Source organism: Xiphophorus hellerii, chromosome 1 (genome assembly GCF_003331165.1).
Source record: "Xiphophorus hellerii strain 12219 chromosome 1, Xiphophorus_hellerii-4.1, whole genome shotgun sequence".
Classification (NCBI taxonomy): domain Eukaryota; kingdom Metazoa; phylum Chordata; class Actinopteri; order Cyprinodontiformes; family Poeciliidae; genus Xiphophorus; species Xiphophorus hellerii.
Window position 1 is genome coordinate 7,439,666 of NC_045672.1, and position 24,630 is coordinate 7,464,295.

Sequence of the window (24,630 nt, forward strand, 5' to 3'; positions counted from 1 at the left end):
CTACTCTCAGAATAATACAGCATTTTAAAAAAAACAAAAACAACAAACACAAAATCCCAGTCAAACATTTTTCTTGTGGTCTTTTGAAGCTGCTTGGATGCTTTATAACCTGGACGAGTTGGAAATAAGGATAGTTTGTTATTTATCACAAGAAATTTCTTTGTATGATAAGAATTCAGCTGCAATAAATTCCAATGAATAATATTTCTATTTCTATTTATTTTCCAGTTTATTCACTATTTGTTTAATGAAACAAGTAACAATAAATATTGATTAATATTTTTGAATTAAATTCTTTTACTGTATGCATGTTAGTGATACAAATCACACTTCTTTTTGTGACTAGTGTCCTCATTGGGCATATTACAAATGCATTGTGTTTTCCAGGGCAGTATTTGTGCTTTTGGGGCTGCGATTGATGTGTCATGCTGTCACAGCCTTACAGTTATATAGCAGAGAAGTAATAAATAGTTTGTATTATCATTTTATCTTTATCACAACATTACCATAAAATATCGTGATAAAACTTTAATTTGTGAACTTTGAAACCCTCCAATGGGGCTGGATTAAACAGTTATGTATGTGAAACTGGGTCAAAACTTTTACACAACGATATGAAAGATTAGAGTTAAGGTTCTGCCCATTTTACTAGACCTTGTCATGTGCAAAATGCTTTTACTAAACAATTTTGATATGAAATAAATTGTACAAATGGCAGTTGACTAATATTTTGTTCAAATGTTCCTAGGTATTTAATTTCCACCTTGGTGGATACTGAAGTTTTTATATTAAAAGTCCAGCAGAGCTGAAAGATTTTTCAATCTTGATGAGTAAATGATCAACTAATTCATGCTCCCAGGCTCCATCCCATTAGTTTTTTTCCTTCCCAATTATAGACATCATGCAGGAAATAGGTTTTTAGTTAGTGTTTCACATATCAACTTTACTTATTTTACAGATAGACACACAGGACTGTAGAGAAGACAAGTAAAAAGCAGCATTACTCTGAAAAGACCCTTAGAAAAGTCTGGAGAACTTTCCAAGGTTGTAAAATGGTGAAATTATTTACATAAATGTATTATGAAAACAAGGTTAAAATATTTCTTCACTGTTGTGCCTCCCTGTCTAAGGAACCTAGCAGTTTAGCTGATTACTCGACTGTGTGAGAAAACTATTCCCTACATGTGAAATAGATTTTTGGGATTCATCTTCATCTCACCTCCTTGCAGTAGACTCTGAAGCTTCCACGTTCATGTTGATGTTACTCTCATTCCAGCACTCATAATGCACGCTGCCCTCCCCGCTGGACTCCATTGGAAGTGTCTTCTTCTATTATTATGGGTTGCTGTGTAGTTATTCCCTGGTCAGTGTCAGTCTAGACGCAGGAGAAGTACAAGATGTTACAAGGAAGTCAATATTTGCACTAGCAAGGAAATTAATCTGATTTAAAATGAGGTTTGATATCTGTAAGGTTGGCTGATTACTTTGATGAGTAAAAAAGGAACCTCATATAGATTCTTACCTTCAATACTAATGTCAAACAATAACTCTGTCAGTCTTACCTGTGGCTGACAACAGCAAGTTTGGAAAGTCTTCTTTCAAATCCTTGAAAAGAAAGCAGTGCCTCGGTCTCAGTGTCAGACTTTGGCCAAAGTTCACAGTTTCCATCCTGTCATAAATCTATGAGCTGTTCTAGTTCTTCTACTTAACCTTATAACACTTTCCCAGTGATAAACCCAGTTTATTACTTGCTATTTTAAATTCTGAGTTTGATCACATCCTGAGCAGATACAAAGAAATGCAAAGCATGGAACAAAAAGGCATTAAATATGTTCCTGACAGCTCACCTGGCATATATGCTATTCATTTTGTCAACAACAACAAAAACATTTTTGATCTAGAATACGGGATATGAAGCATAACAGCAGCCAAGGGTCATTTTTACATAAAATTAAAAGATTGAAAGTAGAAAAAGACTTGAATGTTTTGCCTTATGGTTTAATTAACAGACCATAAGGTTTTAATATTATTGATTATTAATAGTTAGTTATTAATAGTGTATAGGGGAAAATGTAAACTGTATTCCAGTTTATACTTTGAGTATGACGTGATATGATATAACATAAGGGGTAGTGACACAGTTGTTTTTTTTAAATAGAACAAAAGATTTCTTGAATTTCGTAAATTTTCGTTCGATTAGACGTGCTAATTAATTATTCAAGCGGAAGGTTTTGTTTAACACCGGAAGCAGTGCGAACGTTTGTTACGCGATTAAACTTCCGCTGCGCATTTTCAGGTGTGTTTGGGTGTTTTATTTTCTCAGCGATTATTTTAATCAAGCTCTGCATTCACAACTTTATTTTAAGATATCGAAACTGCTACACGCACGCCAGTGAAAATGTATAAGAACTGTGATATGTATTTCTTTGTAAAATGTATATTTTAACCTGCAGTATTTCTTTAGCAACGGTCTCACATGCTAGCATAGGCTAAAGTTTGCTAATGCTAGCACCGTGCTAGCATTCCTGTGAAACATAAAACTTAAAACGGCTTTTGAAAGTTTAACATGCTGCTATGTTACTCTTTGCAATTTGTGAGTTTACACGCTGCGTACAGCTTAACAAATTCGTCATAGAGTTTAAGGTTTTAAGCTATTTTACTGACTTGGCTATATAAACCTGCTTATAACACGGCTGTGGCAATGTTAACTAGCACTGTAAGGTGGAAACGAGACACCTGATTTACAACTGTACATATGCCGCTTACGTATGAACAGTACTGTATATTATTAGTGTTTTGTGTACCTAAACGCGGTTTTAATACAACTCAAAAAGGTTGCAGTAACGTCAGACATTAATCATTTTGAAAACAAATGCATTACTGTTTACTCTATACTATACTATATATATATATATATATATATATATATATATATATATATATATATATATATATACAGTACAGACCAAAAGTTTGAACACACCTTTTAATTCAATGAGTTTCCTTTATTTTCATGACTATTGACATTGTAGATTCACACTGAAGGCATCAAAACTATGAATAACACATGTGGAAATATGCACTAAACAAAAAAGTGTAAAACAACTGAAAATAGCCCTTATATTCTAGTTTCTTCAAAGTATCAACCTTTTGCTGTGATTACTGCTTTGCACACACTCTGCATTTTCTTGATGAGCTTCAAGAGGTAGTCACCTGAAATGGTTTTCACTTCATAGGTGTGCCCTGTCAGGTTAATAAGTGGGATTTCTTGCCTTATAATAAATAGTCATGAAAATAAAGAAAACCCATTGAATTAGAAGGTGTTTCCAAACTTTTGGTCTGTACTGTGTATATATATATATATATAAACAACAAAGTTGCGCTCGTGTGGTTTTGTTGCAGCGGAAACAATTTCTTGAACAAAAAAACTTTATTTAGGCGCAGCATATACTTCAATTTTCACTAACAGAAGTTCACTTTCACCTCTGCTAGATTCACAGCTTACTAGATTCTTCCTATTCGATGTTGTAATGCGTCTCTAATTTGTTGCCCAAAATGCTGGAGAGATAACTTCTTAAAGTAGCTCTAGTACTTCTAGCTTGCGTTTAAAACGGGGTGTTTTTTTTTCAGGAGTTTGAAACTGACCAGCCAAATAGGAGTGGTGGGACCAATCTGGCCACCTTAAATAGAAATGTCAGGCTTGTGTTTACTAATGCCTCTTGAGAAGAGAAATCTGTAACACCAATGCTGTGATAAATCTTTGTGTACGTCTGTGTTTGTCATGTGAATCAGGTGGTGGATTGTGGATGCTGATGGGGGACGAAAAGGAGACCTGGAAAGTAAAAACTCTTGACGAAATCTTGCAGGAAAAAAAACGTCGACGAGAATTAGAAGAGAAAACTGTTAAGCGCCAGAAAAATGTAAAGTGCCTTTAAGGAAAAACATAAATATTGTAACGATGTAAAACATGCATGCTTATGAAAATGTGAGCATTATTCCTAAAATATTCCTGGTAATGTTAATAAACTAAATTACAATTTCATTTACAGAGATATTTTTAATTTGTAATTTTTTTGTATCAAATCAGCATTTATTGTTTTTTCTTTCTTAACAAGTGTAACACAAAAAATGCCCAAAAAGCTAACTGAGTTTTGTAGGTGTATTTTAAATGTGGCTGTTTCTGATTTGAGCTTGCTCTAAGAATTAGCTGTTGTCACTTGATATTGATAAGGTTTTGGATTTCAGACACTAATAAATGTCGTCTTGTTTTACGCAGTTCTCACAGGGCGTTGTTCCACAGACGAATGATCGGGAACCGAAACGAGACACTCCGGAGGAAGGAGAACTACGAGATCAAAGAATGGAAATAACAATTCGTAATTCCCCGTACGTACGGGAGGACTCGACAGAGGACAGGTAGATTATATCATGATACAGATGCGTTAATTAGTAACGGTCATTAGTGAAATCCAACAGGGTTTGTGTTATGTTTCTGGTAGAGGAGAGGAAGACGAGTCACTAGCGATCAAGCCCCCACAGCAGGTTGCGAGGAAGGACAAAACGCATCACAGAAAGGAGGAGAAGAGAAAGGATAAAAGACGTCACCGCAGTCACTCTGCTGAAGGCGGTGAGTTGTTTGATCGATTACGCACACAGGAACGTGATTGACGGAGTGTCTTACCAAACTTTCGATCATTTCTTTTGCTTTTTTTCCCTCTGTTGATTAAAGCTGGAGGTAAACATGTGCGAGCCAAAGACAAAGAAAAGGAGCGAGACAGCGATCGCCAGAAGCGGCGATGGGAGGAAGACAAGGCACGCAGAGACTGGGAGAGGCAGAAACGAAGAGAACAAGCCAGAGCTCATTCTCGCAGAGAGAGGTGAGCATTAATGTTAGTTATCGATTGATTTCATGGTAGTAAAGCCAATATGGTTTTAAATGTAACCACCCCAGCATCTATGGATGTAATAGATTTTATAAATGTAGTTATGTTTTTAATAATATGTTAAACTTTGGGGTGGGCGATATGACAATATTACATCTTAAACAACTACAACCTGTTGAGGATTTACCAAAGCAGAGATCTGGTGGGCTCACAGGTCCTGCGGGTTTACGCTTTTGCTCAGATACATCAGTTTCTGTTTTGTCTGTTTCCTTCGGCTTCATAAATTAACTTTTATGTAGCAGGAATGAAATGACTACTGGTTTTCCATGTGTACCATGGTATCCGTTTGATATCCGAACAAGTCAATTGTAAGAGTTTGAAAGTTAAATTACCTTTAAAGCCATATTCAGGTACGGTGCTACTAAAGACTCAGGTGTTTCTGATTGTCCACCAAATGCAATTGAAGCTATTTTGTCCTCATTACACACAGAAGAAAACTCCAAGAACACTCCCCTCCTCCAGCTGTTCCTAGGTGTCTAGCGGCTAATGCTAAGTAAGTAAACATTTAGGTGGTTGTTTGCTAGCTCCTCAGTGGTCTGGTTAGTCTGTTGAACTTGTTGTTGATTTGTGAGGTTTTGTGAACAACGTGCTTCTACTCAGCGCGACAGTTAAAATAATTACAGCAGGGTTTAGATGTAATTTCATACAGTGTCACTGCAGCAGACCTTAACAGTAACTTAAAATATAATATTTGCAGCTAATTAAAAAGACATACAGTATTGTTTGGGTTGAAACATTGTATTTTATTTTGATAAACCAAAAACATGAGTGGGTTGGTGAGAGAGTGATCAACTTGGGAAGAATATGAAAATTCTATTTCTAATAATAATAATAATGATAATAGTAATAGTAATAATTGTAACATTTATAATTAAGTTGAATAATATCTGTGATAAATATACATAATGATCAAAATGCAGGCTATTAAGTAGTAGATAGTACATAGATATTAAGTAGTAACAGTGCACCTTACCTGAGTACTGGTGTTGTTTTACATTTGAAGTTATAGTTAATCATTTTGAATTTGGCAAAACCATTTTAGACAAGGTGTAAATATGCCAGTGTTCAAATTAAATATCAGTTGTGCTGGTTACAACTTATGAAAATTATGCAAATGATCAAAATCTCTACCAAAGTGCTCCATTAGGCCTTTATCTTAACACCTGTGCTTTAATGTCATTAAATCAGGATTTATTACACAAATTTATTGGACATATTGCCCATCCTTAAGTTTTGCTGTAGTTGTGCATTTATTCCCTAAAAGCATCTAAACCAAAAACACACAAAACATTTGGATGATGTGGCAGAGTTTCTTAATTTTGTTGCTGGTGTAAACAATCTGCTTCTTGTTCGATGTTTTTGACAACAGAGACCGTCTGGAGCAGCAGGAGCGCCAGCGCGAACGAGACCGGAAGATTCGTGAGCAACAGAAAGAGCAACGGGAATTTAAAGAGAGAGAGCGAAGGGTGGACGATCGACACAAAGAGAGAGGGAGTCGACGAGAAAGTTAGTCTTTGCAAAAGATGTATTTTTTACATTCTTCCCTGCTTATTGAATGATGTTCTGTCTTCAGTGGGATGAAATCATATACAGTAAATCAGAAGCTTACATATACCAAATAAAAGACACACGCATCTTTTGGTTTCTTCTGAAGTTAAATCAGACCAAACATCTCTTGATTACGTCTGTCAAAATGACCAAAATTATTTCTTTTTGCTAAATACCACAATATTGAGAGAAATAATACATTACCAATGTTACAATTACATTCAACAATGTTTTAACTGCATGTAAATTGATATAATTTGACAGTTCTAATCTTGATGAGTTACGCTAAATATATTTGTTATCAGTGAGTGTTGTGACAGATTTTTCAATCTGTGATTAAACTTTGGCCTGTCAATACGAACTTGAGGAGATTACGATTTCCCCTTTTTATCTGCTCTTGTGACTGACTGCATTGAGCATCACATTTCATGCATTTCTGGTTTGAAAAGTAAATTATTTATATTGGAACCAAAAGTGACATTACAGGCTCAATGACAGAGTTTCCGATCAAGTTGAAAATTCTCAGCTTTAGGTCCACAGCCAATTTATTTGTACATCTCTATTAACAGAAAAGACTTATCAGTTTCACCCTGTAAATTCGCAAAGCTCTCTTTTGAATCTGAGGCGCTCTCATTCACAGTACCGTCTCACCATCGCATACTATCCGACGAGTACGACGACAAGTCAAAACAAGCTCACCGTAGTCGCAGTCCGGCTCGCGGCTCCCGGGACCGGTCGGAGCACAGTGAGCCACGGAAAATTCCAGGTGAGGGTTTAGCGTAAAACCTGTGTCCTCCTTCAGATCATTTCCATGTCGGCTGTTGTTATAGTCATTTTTTAAAAAATTTATCCAGCATCAAAAGAGGAGAGGCCAGATGTTCAAGACCTGCTTGCAGACCTCCAAGACATTAGTGATGTTGAAAGGAAGACCAGCACGGCAGAATCCTCCATTGGTAAAGCGGAGCTGCACTTAACAAGGACCATATAGGTTTAAACTCATGTTCAAATCAAAAATCAAATCAAATTTTATTTGTATAGCACATTTCAGCAGGAAGGCATTTCAAAGTGCTTTACATCATATCAAACACAGAAACACAATGCAACATAGAATCAACAATCAAAACACGACATTAAGTCAAGTTCCATCAATAACTAGTTGACTAGTGTTGCAACCCAAATACTTTTGAAGGAAATTTAATTTTTATCCCTTTTACAGATATAAAAATTCAGATTAGCTGCATCGGGCCTCTTTCTGCGCTATAAGTTGATTCTTTTTTTACCTTCTCAGCTTCATTGATTTTCTTTTTCCACAGTCAAATTCTCTTTGTCTTGTTTAGCATCAGGGTCAGGCTCCGAGGAGGAGGAAGAAGAGGAAGGAGAGGACCAGTCCAGTAGCCAGAGTGAGGAGGAGGAGGAGGAAGAAGAAGAAGACGACGAAGGAGAGTCTGTATCAGCATCAGGACGGTCTGAGCAGAGTGCAGGTAAAATGTGTTGTTTTTCTGTTTCTAAATGTGACTCAAGCCTAATAATAATAATAAAAACATGACCTTTTCCCCATTTAGAGGACGTGAGTGAGGAAGAGCAGTCAGAGGAAGACGCTGAGGAAGAGAGAGAAAATGGAAAGCACATACCTGCAGGTTGGTGAAGCCCACATTCATGAGCTGTCAGACACTGGCATTTTTGTGAAATTGACACAAACATGTTTCTTATTTCTCAAATGCTGGTCATCTTCAGCTGACAGCTCCTTAATTGTTTCTTTTCAGGAGCTTCTAGCTTTTAAGTCCATCTCTGTAGTTGATTAAGAGAAGACATTTCTATTACAGTCTCATTCTTCATTGAAATGCTTGAGATGCCGTAAAATAAAGCTCAACGTTTCTTCAGTTTTCTGCTGAATTTACTCACCAATGAGGTTCTGGATCTCTCCTGTGTGTTTTTTTGATGGCACCAAACACTTTGTCCCAACTGCTCAGTTTCTTCCAGATATCTGAATAGCCATCACTCTTATTGCTTTATAATTCGTTCCTAAAGATTGATCAAAATTTAATTTTTTTGTTCATCATGTTCATATTTGACTTCTCATTGTGGTTGCAGTTAATCTTATGCGTGCAGAGATTAGGAGTTGAGTTAAAGAAGTTTGTAAATTTAGGGCGTTGCGTCATAAAATGTAATGATTAGTTTTTTGGCTGCTTTCTGTGACACTCAATCTTTTTGTTCTAAATCTCTTGATAAACAATGAACTGGATCAGCAAAATAATAATCTTCACAGCCTACGTTACACTTTTTCATGCTTTGCAGCTAAAAAAAAAAGAAGATAATCGATACAAATTAGCGGCATGGTTTGCTCAAACTCAAACTCGTTATCAGCACTTCAACAACAGAGATTAGGAGTTGAGTTTCATAACTGATTGTTGCACCAATCATTTTAAAATGCCTCAGTATGCTTGATATGTCAGATCAATTTGTGTGCCATGAAATTGAAATATTAAATTAAAATTTTTAAACCAAAAAAAGAATAAGAATACATACACAAAGTGATATTTTTTTGCTTGTTGTACAGAAGAAAATAACTGTTTTATTGATTTATTAGATTGTTGATTTTAATGCAATCAATACAATACGTTGTTAGATTGGACTTTAATAGCATCTGCCATAAAAAAGAACAAAAATAAATAAATTCAGCTACAGAATCACAATATTGTTCATGTAGTTTCTGAATTTATGGCCCTCATCAAACAAACTTAATCAAATCATTTTTAATGACTTCGCTCTTGCTGTCGCAGTTCCAGAATCCCGTTTTGACCACGATTCTGAGGAGACAGGTGAGGAGGAGGAGGAGGAGGATGACGAAGAGGAGGACGACGAAGAGGAAGGTAGAGAGGGTGACCCCACCCCTCAATCCCAAACTCACTCCCGCTCGCCCACCCCCGAGGAGAACTACATTCCAGAGTCCCCGCCAGTTTCACCTGTGGAGCTGAAGAAGGAGCTTCCCAAATATCTGCCGGCTTTACAGGTGAGTGTTAGCTCTACGAATGTAGACACGTTACATGTTGTTTACATTTGGAAATTTCGAGCATGTGCACAACGGTGAAGGGCAAAAAGACGATTCTTTTACATGCCATCCATAGTCTCGCTACCTTGGTAGAACAATTCTGTTCACTAAATAAAGCCTGGAGATGTTATTAATTTAGTGCAATGCACCACAACAAATGGAAAAATAACGCAGGAAAATCGTTGGAAGAATAACTCAAAACCACTTAATGGCTACACTACACGCACACTCATTGCCATGGCAACTGCCTGAAAACAGCTCCACCAGTGTATCAGGATTAGGACTGTTGTAAACAATTATTTTAGTAATCGAGTATTCTATTGATTTTTCTGACAATTAATCAAGTAATGAAATAAAACATTCTATCAAATAAAATATTGGTAAATACTGCCATGATATTGACAGTAATACTGTCAGATATTGACATCTGCACCAATGTTGAGTATCCCTAACAATTACCTTTCTACAGTTTAGAAAATTAACCTGTAACAATAATAGCCCACATATTGAAGGTTGTTTTAAATGGTTGAAAAATATATGTGATATATATTTAAAAATATATGTGATTTTGATTAAATAGAACCACTACAATTGTGAACTTGTGTTTTTTCTGGCGATCGTGGAGTATCGAAATGTTTCTTTTTTTTGTTTCAGTTTCATTTTACATCGTTTCCCTCCCAACAGCCTCTCGATTATGTTCACATAGGTTTCGGTTTTGTGAGTTAAGGAAATTCTGTCAATAAAGGTCTTTGCTCTTTATTCAACCAGATTTAATAAGCAAGTAAATTTAGCCTTGCATCAGAACAAATGACTGTGTCATGATGACAGACTGTTTAGTCTCCCTTCAGTCACTCTACTAACCACAAGGTGATGCTTTAGAGAAAAGAAAATGCATCCTTACCTTAATTGAATAAACCTCTAAAAGTTTGATTATTTGGAATGACATTTTTTTTAGGGTTGCCGCAGCGTTGAAGAGTTTCAGTGTCTGAACCGGATAGAGGAGGGAACCTACGGAGTGGTGTACAGAGCCAAGGACAAGAAGACTGGTATGTAAATAGACTCCTGTTTATGTTTTGATTTTGTGGTTTTTTTAATGTGCTTTTTCTAGATGAATGCTGTTTTATATTTGCAGATGAGATTGTTGCCTTAAAGAGGTTGAAGATGGAGAAGGAGAAGGAAGGCTTTCCCATCACGTCTTTACGAGAGATCAACACTATTCTGAAAGCCCAACATCCAAATATCGTCACAGTCAGGGTGAGACAACTTGACAATAAGTTTGGGTGAATAACATTTGCTGTTTGGCTTTTTTTCTAGAATGACCTATTTGTTTCTTTTTTGCATTGTTGTCAGGAAATTGTTGTTGGAAGCAATATGGATAAGATCTATATCGTAATGAACTATGTAGAGCATGACCTGAAGAGTCTGATGGAAACCATGAAGCAGCCTTTCTTGCCTGGTATTGTGGCATAATTTTTTTTTCTTCTTCTTCTTGTAAAAGTAGTGAAAAATTCATTCTGACATTTTTGTGACGTAAAAAGGTTATTAACTAGCAGGCAGTTATTAGAAGCTCATGCAAGGCTTTTTCTTTTAGGAGAAATAAAGACTCTAATGCTTCAGCTCCTTCGAGGAGTCCGACATCTCCATGACAACTGGATTCTTCATCGGGATCTGAAGACGTCTAATCTGCTGCTGAGCCACAAGGGAATCCTCAAGGTAAGCTGACCCAGAAACTGTAAGCTAAAGTACGTTTGTGTGTGTGTGTGTGTGTGTGTGTGTGTGTGATGGGTTAATGGCCTCTGTGTAGAATAAAAGGTAGAGAAGGCGATTGTGACAAACATAAAAAGAGGTTCAATTACCTCATGCCATGTAAAGATAACAAGAGGTAGGAAAGTCTGAGAATCAAGTTTGTTAAAACTTTATATAAGTTAAGTAATTATACTTAAAATTAGGCCTGTCATGATAAACAAATCAATTAAAATGAGCTCGATAAGAAAATGAGGGCGATAATTATGCTTGGTTGTTTTTGTTGCGTCTCTCTCTCTTTCTATCAAAGAGACTGGATGACAAAAAGCTTCACTCTGGAGTTACTCCTCCTCTCTTGCTTCCATGGTAACGGCTCAACACCCGGGGAGTTAAAAGCCTCCGTTTTCCTCCACTCGAGCTGAACCCAATACATGGGACACGGCAGCGAAATGCCGACAAAAGTTGATCAATTTTCAACTTTCTTGCGTAGCGTTGGTAGCCCGCGTGTCTACGTGTATGAGCTAGAAATTTCACATGAACAAATTATACTGTTCGCTTGTTGGGATGAGTGCAAGCAACTGCCGCCTCACCGCACAAACTCCATGGAAATGGTATATGCGACATGGACAACCGCCCAGGGCGGCATCTTGTGGGGGGCTGCCCCCTCTGCCCTCAACTGGAATCTGAATGTGAACAGTGGCTAATGCAAACCGCTCCCACCAACTCGCTCCCTTCCCAATTTTTTATATTTATAAGAAATGTTTTAAGTCAATTCAGCACTATTTTTCTCCATTGGATCGGTATTGGCTGAACCTGAACCTCAGATATCGGATTTGGTATCGGAAGTGAAAAAAGTGGTGCATTCCCAGATTCAGAGTGCAACCGCTTTGAAAGAATCTCAACTCTACCACTTCTTTCTTGCTTAAAAAGTGTCAAAGTCCCTTTTGAAGTTTTTGCAGTTAATCTTTCTGTAGACTGTATAGTGACTATGCCTTAATTAATCACCTAGTCATCATTTATAGTTTTATTGCTGAGCGTATTATATTTTCTTTTCATCACAGGAGTCTCTCCCCCACACATTCGTAGCTTGTCCACATCAACATTGCTGCAGCCTAGCATCTGCGGATATAATTTACACAAATGTCTCTGTTTTGTAACCTGCAGTGGAAAAACGCACGAGAAACAGCCAGGGTAAATTAAAACGTTCCAGGGAAAGAAGTTCCATTGGGAAAACATAGTTGAAAAAAGCCAAATGCAAATGTTTCTGAATCTCCAAGTTGAAAAATATTGCGTAGACACCTGTGAGCTTTACATTTTACCCATCTTGATATTTTACAAAACAACTGGTTAGTACTTGATTCGAGAAACTTGATATAGACGTGTTTGGGGAAATCTTCCGAAGACATGAACCCCTTCGCCAACAAAAACCCTGAGGTCTTACAGTTTCCCTTGTTTTGTCCTGTTCTCTAGGTTGGGGACTTCGGTTTGGCGCGGGAGTACGGCTCACCCCTGAAGCAGTACACCCCTGTTGTGGTGACTCTGTGGTACCGATCTCCGGAGCTGCTGCTCGGAGCCAAGGTGAGATCTCAAGTTTTGCAAACCGCAAAGGGGCTGTCAGACGAAATACTTAAGCAGCAGCTGACGTTCCAGACAAAAGTGATGAACTTTTTTTTTTCAGACTGATTGCATCATCTGGACTGTTGGTCTCAGAGATATATTTCCATTAAAAGACAACATCTGTGAAGCATTTGGCTTGTAAGTCACCAAATACCGCAAGTTGTTGCAGGAGTTGTAGAGCACAGGCTTTGTTTCAGCCAGACGGCAGAGGCCCAGAAAGCTATTGGAGAACATCCACACTCTCTCTCTTTTCTTGTGGGGGGGGGGACGATGAACTCAAACAGAATTTTGCCAGGCAAGACCGTCTGCTTGATGTTTCTGTGGATTACCGCCGTGTTTGTTCTTCTCTCTGCAGGAGTACTCTACGGCTGTGGACATGTGGTCAGTGGGCTGCATATTTGGCGAGCTCCTCACCCAGAAACCTCTTTTCCCTGGAAAATCTGAAATTGACCAAATTAACAAGATTTACAAGGTGAATGCCATCATTTGCCCTTCAAATTTAAGCTAAATTGTAACTGCGAAGAGCAAAATTACCATGTTTACTGCCTATGAATTTAATGTAGTGTTAAGAGGATTAAGAACGTAGTTCAACAGTTTTTCTCAGGGGGGAGCTGTTGGCAGACAGCTGACTAGACCAAAAAGCTTTCCATATTTTAGTGATTCACATGCTGTAAAGCAATATAGCCCTGCATGCGTGTATTAATTCCTCCTATTTTACGACTAACAAATTAAAAATGCATCCTTCATTTCTCCCAGGAGGGAAATTGTTCTCTAACTAACTATATCAATCTTATGCAAGTATAGCAGTTGACGTGTGTGTTTGTGTTTGTGTTGACTGCAGGATTTGGGATCACCCAGTGAGAAGATCTGGCCTGGCTACAGCGAGTTGCCTGCTGTGAAGAAGATGAGCTTCACAGAGTATCCCTACAATAACTTGAGAAAGCGCTTTGGAGCGCTGCTGTCAGACCAAGGCTTCGACCTCATGAACAAGTAAGACTTTTTTCTGGAGTCCATTGGCACTTCTGAGAAAGACGCATAAAAAGTATTAAAAATATACATTTTTTTTCTATAAAGTGACATAGCGTCACACTTTTTAATGACAAAAGATCCAACCTTTAATTTAACTTTTTAAATTCACTCGATGGGGAAAAACCCCCACGTTTAGAAATAATTGTTTTTGTTCTTAATCACTCTTGCCACTGTTTGTCATTGTTTCCTGTAAAATACACAGGGTTTTTTAGTTTGATTTTTTAAAGTTGATCGAGGAGCATAGAAAGTTTATAATGATCCGTAATTTTGTTGTTGTCTGGGGTGGAAATATGACCTGGACAATATGCCAAAAATTACACAGTATGGCTTTTACGGTGAAGTCCAGATCCCAGTTTTACCACTAGTTTGTTGCAACTTGTGACCCTCCACTGTGGTTTTTAAGTAGACTTGCACCAATAAACTGGCCCCAATTTCTTTCATTTTATAAGATCAACGATCGGCCGACGCTGGCATGAGAAACCGATCTTATCTAGCTTAACAAAGGTCTGAAAATAAGCTGCAGTTCACTTTTGCTCTGCCGTGAGAGAGAGCTGATTGACAGACCTGTGCATGTCTGAACATGTTTGGTTAACAATAGTCACCCGACTATCGCCAACTTAGCGACTGTCTTATTATTTAGTAACTTTTAAGGCAAAAATGAATCCATACTGGCCAAAATCTAAATCGGCAGGTCAGACTTTTTAAATATTAGTGATTTGCCCCCCAAAAAAGCCAAAAATGCATCCTTATTCTTAGGCTTGAAATTCCTATTAAAACAATGTGTGAAATGTAAATAAATGTTCTTTTCTTTTTTGTTAAAATCCAACTAAAATTTCTATAGTCCAAATTGCAAAAAGAAGCTTTTTGTTTCAAAGAGTCACATTGCTTTTGCGGCTCTAAACAACTTTATTTTGGCTGAAGACGTTAACATTGAAATAGGGATGCACCGATATGAAAATTTGGACCAGTATTGATATTGCCCTTTTGGCTGATAACTGATATTTACTGATATTATCTATATTTCACTTCTCTTTTTAATATCTTTAAACAAACAACCATACTGCTGACTTCACCACAATATAATGCACAATATCGTGCATCCCTTTATTGAATATGTGGATGAAATTTGTGCAAGCTGCCTGATTATCTAAAAAAAAAAATTGTACTCACTTTTAACAAGGATGCACCACTGATTCGCCACTCCTGCTACGTAATACTTGTGCAGTGGTGTGAAAATGCTATATCACAATAACTGGTAACGTTAGTAGTTGCAGTAATGATATTTTTCACAGCTTCACACATTACATTTTTCATTAAGGCACAAAATCTCTTATGCTTTATAGCATGGCTATCAAAAACAAATGAAGAAAATGTAAACTGTTTTAACTGCATCCCCTGTCTTTGATCTTGTTTGTTGTATTTCGTTGTCGGGATCTCAGGGTGTAGTCACGGAAAGAAGGTGGTTTGGTTTGGGAACCTCAGGGACTCTTCTTTGCTTTTTGCACAGTAACTGCTGCATAACACACAAACACAGATCAACAGTCAGTGTGATTAATGCTGCATTTTAAAAAAAGTTTTATTTGTCACATTGTTTGGAACATTTGGTGATATTGCAGGAGACTAAAAAAAACAACTTTTTATGGCAATATTATCAGCTGAATTACAAGGAATAATAAGAAAAGAACCTTAAATGAACCAGTGGCCAGTATTGAATATTTCATAAACAGAGAGCATGCTTCATTAGTTGGTTACAAGCATACAGTAAAAATTCCTATAAATGAGCGAAACATGTTTAAAATGTGCTAAGCGCCTTCTGCTGTACATTTTTTTCCCGTCGGGTCGGAACGTTCTTGGCGAGCTGATGCGAAACATGACAACAGTGACGGGTCGGTCATTCGTCAACACGCCCCTGTGAGAGTCAGATCCAAGCACACGTTCCAATTCACAACCCGCTCTTCAAGGAAATGTTTGGACAGCACCGTTCTTACGAAAATCATTTTCATATCGCAGTAATGACGTAATTTTCTCGCGCGTGTTCCAAATATTTGCTCACCAGCTGCAGGGCGAGAGTCTTTTTACTCAGACTTTTCCTGACCCGCTGAGTCTTTTGTCTACACTCGTGACACTAACAGCAAGTCCACTGTGCTGCTTGAGGAATCACAGTCCAGTGGAAGTCTGGCCAGGGCTGCCCAAACTCTCCATCTGTCGGAAAGCGTTTTACCCTGGGACTTGTTCAAACCATGGAAGGTCAACATGGAGAGGCGTTCAGGGTAAAAAGCATGAGGGCAGAGTAGTGTGGGAGTCTGTAGGTTTAGATTCCAGTGGACTGTTTGGAATGTCACACATCCTTGTGTTGGGAATGTGTTTGAATATTGCTGTATTTGCTGTCGGACTTCAGAGGGGCCTCATCACCAGAAGTACGTTCTAAACCTGTTCAACTTCCTGGGGAATCAAGATTTTTTTCCATCATCTTATCCGAATTAACTAAGCTTCATCGTCTGCTGATGCAAAGTTTAAATTCTTTATATTCATTCCTTTCTGTGGAAAACAAGACTGTGATGTATGTGATGCTGCATGCATTGGGACAGCGATCTCTGCCTAACCAGCATCCTATGCAGCATTTTCTTTGAATCATTCATAAGCTTTCGTTTATCCAACATTAGTATATGTTTTTCAGGACTGGCCCAAGCCTCCTTGGGGCCCTAAGCAAAATGTGGTTTTGGGGCCCTTTGGTTCTGCTAACAATGTGGACTGGCTGCAATCAGCAGCCCGATCATTAGATCATTCACAGACCTGCTATAAACTTATTGCATCTCTGGCAGTGCCGTTTACATTATATATATGTATAATACAGGATACATTTATTGGCCAATTGATTTATCAACCAGTTGATTTCTGGGCACAGATTTCCTTAATTTTGGGGGATTGTGATCTGCTAATACTTACATGTGAAGCTGATCTTATCCCCTAATCTTATCTTTGTCAACAAAGGTTTAAAAATCAGTCTCTGTCCTCTGGTGCTCTGCAGTGAGAGGTGTGACTGACAGACCAAAAATCAGAAATATACAGAGCCAAGCAGGAGATTCAATGTTTGGCTGTTGAACTGGACCGTTCCACGTCACTATCAAGCTATAGCTTTACAAATCTTTTACATTACATTACCAAGGCACATTCAAACAAACCTTTATCTTGGCTTTTTTTCTATTCTTCCTCTTTCTTTTCTCTCTCCCTGAAGGATAAGTCCTTTTTAGAGACATTGTTTTGCTAACTTAACTTCTGACCGGAGCTTTGGACGTTTGGATGCGCTCTGCACATTGCAGCAGCTCATTACCGGCAAAGCGTGCGGTACCTACCGCGGCCACCAGGGGCCCCCCAAAAGCAATTTATAGTTTTTTTCTTTTTATCAATAAAGTAATAATTTCTACATACATTATCAAATATATATTATTGTAAAAGCAAATCAGTTTATTGGAAAATTGTGTGTTTTTGATATTATAATGACAGAAATTATTACTAAAAAAAAAAGAATCACCTCCACTGAGGGGGCCCCTTACTGGACTTGGGACCCTAAGTGGCTGCTTAGTTTGCTTATGCCTTGGGCCGGCCCTGATGTTTTCCTCCTCGAGCTACCTAGCTATATCGAGGAGGGAGCTAGCGCTAAGGGGCTCCCCGTCCCCCAACAAGGGCTGTGCTACAGATTTTCTTAATTGTGGGTAGGGCTGAAACGATTCCTTGAATGATTCGAGTACCTCGATTATTAAAATTCCTTGAGGAAAATTAATTTGCCTCAAAGCTTCGTTAAACTACATTTTATTATGTAGCGCACCGTGTTCCGCCCGGATCATTATTTGTGGAGGGCAGCGCTCTTATTTCCGCCTATGAGTTGTTGTGAAGTGCTAGCAGCATGGTGTTGAATTGTGCAGCGCTTTGTCAGGGTTTGGGTTGGGTTTGTCAGGCTTAAGGATTATTGAATTTTGCGATAGCTTTTGTGCTTTCGGAATTGCTTCGTCACTGTTTTAGAGAGAGAGAGAAGATTCCTCGATTAATCGTAAAAATATTCTATAGAGTACTCGATTACTAAAATAGTCTTTTACAGCCCTAATTTTGGGAGATCTGTGATTGACCACCGATCTTATTTGCCTCCACAAAGGTCTGAAAATCAGCCACTGTCTCCTTTTCCTCTCCTATGAGAGAAGGCTCAGGGTTTCCCCCAGAAAACTTACTTGGCCAGGTCGTAGGGGCACATGGGCAGTTATCAAGTGTGCTTTTGAGTTAAATGTTTAAGGTTGATAGGAAATTTGAAACTGTAAAAAAGCAAACACAAAAAATACACTTGCCACTTTATTTGCTGAAGTTGCTAGCATGTAAACGGGTAAAGTCAGGAAGTGATTACGGCGTTCCGGTGAATAAAGAAACACCTGACTTCAGTCAGTCAACGCAGCAAAATATTCCTTTGCCACGTGAATCAGAATTGTTGTTTAATAAATTGTGGAACATACCGAAAATTAAATCCAACCAGGTAAGTATTTTGCGTTCAAACGTCCAGAATGTTTTGAAGAAACTGAATCTGTAAAAAAAAAAAAAAAAAAAAAAAAGAAGAACTTGAAGGGCAGTTTTTGCACCAAACCACAGTGATGATGGGTCGTGGGTTAGATCAAACGTCTGGCTTTAGATGTGTAGCATCTGGTAGGTAATGAAAAATAAAGTGCTGTGAGTTGAAATCCATTTGAAGTGTTTTACTTCAGCTGTGCCTTAGTCCGATTCAGCTGAGTAAACCCGTTGTATTCAGCCAAGTATTTAAGTTTTTAAACCATTTATGTGTAATCAAATTGGCGGTATTAAACAAATCTCTGCAATTACCGGGTCCTGAAAAGAGCTACTTAAAGACATTAAAAGTAGTGATTTTTCTTTTAATAATTACACACTGCAGACATGTTGACTCGGCTTTGCCATGACTCTACTGGCAGCTGTTTTTCAGGCGTGATGATGTTGAAGTTTAGGAGTTAAATGCACTCAGTGACCCTAATTGGATCAATAAGAAATGGTGTCATTGAGACACCAAGTCAGGGCATTTAACTTTTCGGAGTTCCAAGAATAGATGTTGAGAATCCTCAGTCTTACAGCATGTCCAAACACGAATACTTTTGCAAAATTGAGATTTTTCACCACATTTTTTTCCTCCACCTACACAGTTTTTTGATTCTCTTAAAAAGCACGCTGTCCCTTTAAGGCCAATGCTGGAGATTATTAGAAACCGAGCTTGCCCACTTTGGCTCTGTTAGCTCGTAACCACAACAATAATGGAGCCATTTTTATGGGTTTTTATTTGTCCTTCACAGTTTTTGTATTAACTGTCTCAACTGAAGGCCAGAGGTAAACAAAAACGTTTAAAAGACTGAAACGAAAGAGAACAGGAACTACATTTAGAGATGAATCAGTGAGGTACATCATCTCAAATGATGGACTGAAACCATCTTCTGTTTTTCTTAGAAGTTTCACCTTCAAAATTTGATTTTCATTAAATTCAAGTCATTTTTGCTAATTCGCAATGTAATATAAAAAATAAAGAGAATATGCTGCACGTATCTGAAAATAAAGACGTTATAAAATTAAGCATCGAAGCATATGTCCTTGACCTTTATCTAGTTTGTATTAAGTTCAAACATTACGCCTCAAAGTACACCCTGAAAGTACAAAGTACATTTACAGATGGGAAATAGTGGCATTTCTTTCTTGCTTTATTTGTTTAGAAAAAATGCATTTAATACAAAATAGGGGGGAACAAAAACATTTTTTTAAAGTATTTTTTTAAGTTAGGGGAAATTGGTCCAATCCATTATCTGTCTGTTTTATTAGTGCATCTTTATTGAAGAAAATCATTTGCTTGGTGCTGCTTTGCCAAAGCTTTTATATTAGAATCAGGAAAAAATATTTTGATAATGTCCAGAGTAGTGAGTAGCTGGGGCTTTAATCTAAAGATCCTGAATACTGCTGGCATTTCTTCCTATCGAGTATTAATTTTAGCAGTGGCTTCTTGGTAGGGCTAATGTGCGAATAGATTTTCCCTCCTAATCCAGTTAGAAAATGACTAGAAGTTAACATAGTAAATAATTAAGATACTTCATGTAGACAAATAGCATTAAGAATTAGCTAAAAGTTAAACTTCTGCTCAATTTTTCTTTATCTGTGTCAACAGCTAACACTGAAACAGTCTCAAAAATGTGAAAATGATGTATGATCGTCAGGGTTTCTCTCAGCGACACGCCAGGCTTTACTTGCCCTCCCACGAGGCTGAGCATTGCTTGTTTTTGTGTTGTTGTTTTTTTAAAGACATTTGTTTTTGTATTTTAATAAGCTGGATTGCAAGCGTCTCTGCTGCACTGAGCATTTCACTGGCAGAATCATTTCTGAAAGACGGGTTTATAGTTGATGCGTTAAACATGGCATGAAGCCGGGAGCGCTCACCAATCACACAGCTGGCACCTCTGCGCGTTGGCCGCACAGCGCGCTGCAGCGACTAGGTCTCCTCAGTGTGGATCGCTTGGGCCTCTTTTCACTCAAGCTGGACATCGGCTCACCTGCGTCGACATTTATGTCAACGCCCCCCGTGAGGACTCATGTTTCTTTGGAGAAATCTTTATCAAGTTTAAAAGCCACTGCGTTTGCTCTGCTTGCTCAGCTCAATGTGAACTGCAAATATAACCTGTAGTCACGCCTTCAGAGGTGCGCATTGAGCGTTCAAGTGATCAAATTCTATGTCTGTGGTCTGTGTTAAATCATTAGGCCATATGGGGCCCCTGAAGGCCAGGGCGCCTTAAGGAGCTGATTATTTCATTTATGTCATGGGCCTGTTCTAAATGTGATCAGCCTGGCGTCGTGTTCGTAGATCCACTGACTGATGACTTAATTTGGACTTAAGGGAAGTGCAAATAATTGATATTTATTTTAATTGTTTTTTTGATTTGTTGTTTTTAAGACTATATGATTTTGGGTTTAAGTGTTGTCGGCAGTGTCTTCCAGTAACAGAATTACCCAGCAATATTTTACATTTCCTTTCAACTTAACATCTTTTAATACAAAAACATGGTGGTCCGCCTCGGCGCCCCGACTACCAGGCTTAGCACATTTTCTGGGATCACCCTGATCGTGTAGTATCTTAACTCTGAACAAACAACAGGCTAAATTTTGTATAAACTGAACTTTTTAGAATCAATTAATGACGCCAGACGGCAGAGGCTTTTCTACCTAAAAATACTAAAACACACGGGTAGAATGAAATAATCTTGGGCACAAACAAAAGATGTACCCCGAGATCCAAGTTTTGCTGGAACCACACCACCAAGCAATCCCCCTTTATCTGGCAATCAGCGAAATCTTACACATATGAATGTTCATATATCTGACGCAGTAAACATCCCAATTATTAACATTAAAACAGCATTAAAACATGAAAACAGTAGCAGCAAACACACCCTGAAGTGCGGCTAATTTAGCAGCGCCCCAGAAGAGAAATGACAGGAGTCAGTTGCTGGTTGATTGAAAGCATTGACTTTCCAAAATGGTGGATTCTAGGTCAAATCATCACTCTTGGATCAATTTCACTACTTTTTAACACAGAAATGGCTGGCTGCTATTGGTTTTAGCCTTTTGGTAGCGTGTTAGAAAAAGAAATTGAGTTTGGTGTGTGTCACCATCTCTTGCAGCATCTACTGGCCGTTTCTCTCCACCATTTTTTTTTTGGCTCTTGCACAGAAAGAGGATTCCTTTGTATTTCGTTCTGCCTAGAAAGCCCTAATCTGTTTTCCAAATGGAGAGAGACGGCTCTGAATGAGCTAAACCCCAAACCTGCGATGAAAGAATCAGAGGCAAGGTCAGCTATGCACAAGTCAGGCGCTGGAGAAATTCAAATAATAATTGCCCCATTTCACATCGCAGTCCAAACTAGGCACTTTTGCACCTTTCAAAGATCAACGAATAAATAATAAGTGATTGTCCGTTTTCCAGATTCCTCACCTACTGCCCCGGTAAGAGGATCTCAGCTGACGAGGCTTTGAAGCACGAGTACTTCAGGGAGACGCCTCTCCCGATCGACCCCTCTATGTTCCCCACCTGGCCGGCCAAGAGCGAGCAGCAGAGGGTGAAGAGAGGCACCAGCCCTCGTCCGCCCGAGGGAGGCCTGGGATACAGTCAACTGGTAATGACATTAGACTCCACTTTCTCCATTACACACAGCTACCAGGCTTTCTTAGTGCTGTCTGTGTTAAATAGATTACAGACCCTCGAGCTTCTGCTTAGTGTCCGACTATTTCCTCCTTGTGTTTTCCAAGATGTGCTCCCTGAAGTTTCTAATGTTTTCTGCAGCGGTCCCGCTCACCCGTAAGGATATTATTGAACCTTTTCAGCAGCAGTTTCAATATTTTCCACCTTCCCGGACGAAACGGAAGCGGGCCAAAAAGCTGTTGGTTGTTATTTCAGTTTTATTCTCGAGAAACGCCCAAACCCATAAAGCTGCCGAACCCGGAATGATCGATAACTGTGTTAATAATTAGCGTTCTCTTGGCTGCTTCTTTGGATTAACAATAAAAGATCCACTTGAAAAATAATTCCAGTGTAATTTATAATGGTCTGTGCTAAACACTTGCAAAAGTATTCAGTTTGCTTGCTTCTTTCCAGATACAAATACCAACTTTAAAGTATTTATTTGGATATTTTGCAATTGACCAACTCAGTCATACAGGAAAATATCATGCAGTCACCATCTTTCCCCACATAAGGAAATCATTGTGCTGATTAGGAAGGGTAATTATATTATATTAAAAATGTCTAATTCTACTTTCTGAACCATTTGAAAGAAAATTTGTTGCAGTTTATTCTTTACATGTTTGATGAAGGTACTCAACCTATTGTTTTAGCTAGTTTCAGTTTCTGAACAAATTAAAGTCGAGTTGTTTTTGCATATTTGACCCAAGTTTGTGAAGCTGCTGCTGTATTTAAGTGTGCTGTACTGTTTCAGAATGACCAAATGTATTTGTAGTTCCGTACATTTATGTTTCTAAAAAAGAAAGAAAAAGAAATGTTTTAAGTCAATTCAGTGTTGCTTTTCTGTATCAGATCGGTATCGGCCAATACGAAATCTCAGCTATCAGTATCGGAAATGAAAAAAGTGGATCGGTGCTTCCCTAACTTTAATGCACCCAGTTTAGCACATCCCAGGCTGTACGACAGAATATTAGGGTCAAGGCTAAGAAAAAAAAATTATTACAAGAGTAAAGTCTTGTGATAGTCGTACGACAGTTAAAATAATACTAGAAGAAAGTTGTAATAACACAGGAAAAAAGTCGTATGACAATAAAATCTGAATAATACAAGAATAAACTTTAAATGAGGAATGTTGAGCATCTTGTCAAGTTGTACTTTGGCATCGGTTTTACAAATTTTTTAACACATCAAAATCAAATTATCTTCGGTAGTTGAACTTTGAAATGATTGAGCCAACTGCTGTGTCTATTTTGAAGAAAAAATCACGGACCCGACGATCTGGTCACGTCACACCTGGGTAACTCTATCCAAGCTTTGCTCTCGTCTAAACAATTTTTTCTTCTAAATTTACGACTTTCTTCTGGTATTTTGTGCCTTTATTCTGCTAACATCGTGGCTTTATTCTTGTAACTAAACAAAAAAAGGAAAATCCTCGAACGCTCCATCCCAAGACCACGATATAATCAAGTAAAAATTTAGAGTCCATAACTAGACCAAAATTTGATCTAGTCGAAAATTTGGTTTTGACATCGATCTTGAGCCTCAGTGAAAACACGTAGATGGCACACTTCTCCAAATTTTATTTGTAAAACATTTCTATCCCTTCCACTTCACAGTCCTGCTGTACTTTGAGACCATCACCTAAAGTCCAATGTGGTTGAAACGTGACAAAATGTGGAGAGAAAAAATAAAGGCGTATGAGTAATTTTTTAAGGGGCTGGTCATAACAAACATAGAAATGTAAAACAATTGCATTTGTTTCGTTTTTAACACCAGGGTGACGACGACCTGAAAGACACTGGTTTCCACCTGACGACCAGCAACCTCGGAGCGTCTGCTGTTGGGCCCGGGTTCAGCCTCAAATTCTGATCAGGAAAATCCAGCCGGGACGTTTCTCTGCCTCGCTTGAGAGGAACAAAGCAACAAGTTCTGGGACTCGTGTGTTTGAAGCCAGGCGGCTTTGCCGCTGCAGACCAGCTTGGTGTTTGCTACACAACAACTGATCTCAGATACTCAGGACTGTCCAACAGCAGGACTCATTGTGGTTGGAAATCTTCTCATTTCTGTGAATTCAACATTTCAGAAGTGACTTGTTTCTGCTCCTCAACAGGAACGCACCATCTAGAAGTTTAGCTCTCATGTTTGACCTTTTTTTTTTATTTTTAAATGCTTCCCTGACTACCTGAGCTACTGTATAATTATGCATACTTGCCATATGATCCATCAGAAATTTACTGCCGACATGACTTAGGTTGACTGTTTTTGTAAGAAATAAAAATTGAAACTTTGCTTTGTCTGCTGTATTTACAAAGCCTGCCCAGCCTGCACAAACACAGGAAAATCAAACCTTGCAGAAGTCCAGTCTTTTAACTAAACTGTTGAATTCAGAGAACTAAAGTTGATTTGCACACTTTGTCTCAATTTTTTCTTTTTTTGTTCGTT

At 38.2% G+C, this 24,630-nt stretch overlaps 1 protein-coding gene across 3 annotated transcripts; it reads left to right on the plus strand.

The window, feature by feature from the left end:
• The first annotated feature begins 2,274 nt into the window (after positions 1 to 2,274).
• Positions 2,275 to 24,477, plus strand: cdk11b (cyclin dependent kinase 11B). Of its 3 annotated transcripts, none has more exons than XM_032570192.1 (21): positions 2,275 to 2,296; positions 3,793 to 3,920; positions 4,277 to 4,416; positions 4,500 to 4,627; positions 4,730 to 4,877; positions 5,374 to 5,436; positions 6,313 to 6,449; positions 7,132 to 7,257; positions 7,346 to 7,444; positions 7,829 to 7,972; positions 8,054 to 8,128; positions 9,272 to 9,501; positions 10,496 to 10,586; positions 10,673 to 10,794; positions 10,891 to 10,996; positions 11,132 to 11,253; positions 12,754 to 12,861; positions 13,256 to 13,372; positions 13,742 to 13,890; positions 21,934 to 22,123; positions 23,965 to 24,477. In XM_032570192.1, exons 2-21 carry the CDS (start codon positions 3,807 to 3,809, stop codon positions 24,055 to 24,057), a joined length of 2,502 nt encoding a protein of 833 aa, XP_032426083.1. In that variant the 5' UTR covers positions 2,275 to 2,296; positions 3,793 to 3,806; the 3' UTR covers positions 24,058 to 24,477. The 3 variants fall into 3 exon arrangements, with proteins under 3 accessions (XP_032426083.1, XP_032426092.1, XP_032426102.1); XM_032570201.1 differs by having other exon boundaries at positions 5,377 to 5,436; XM_032570211.1 differs by lacking the exon at positions 5,374 to 5,436.
• The last annotated feature ends 153 nt before the right edge of the window (positions 24,478 to 24,630 follow it).

Excerpts from the sequence above, each read along its gene's own strand:
- cdk11b (XM_032570192.1), top strand. The coding sequence starts at position 3,807 with ATGCTGATGGGGGACGAAAAGGAGACCTGGAAAGTAAAAACTCTTGAC. Across the intron at positions 10,587-10,672 it reads AGCCAAGGACAAGAAGACTG|ATGAGATTGTTGCCTTAAAG; the intron begins GTATGTAAATAG and ends TTATATTTGCAG. Across the intron at positions 10,997-11,131 it reads GAAGCAGCCTTTCTTGCCTG|GAGAAATAAAGACTCTAATG; the intron begins GTATTGTGGCAT and ends TTTTTCTTTTAG.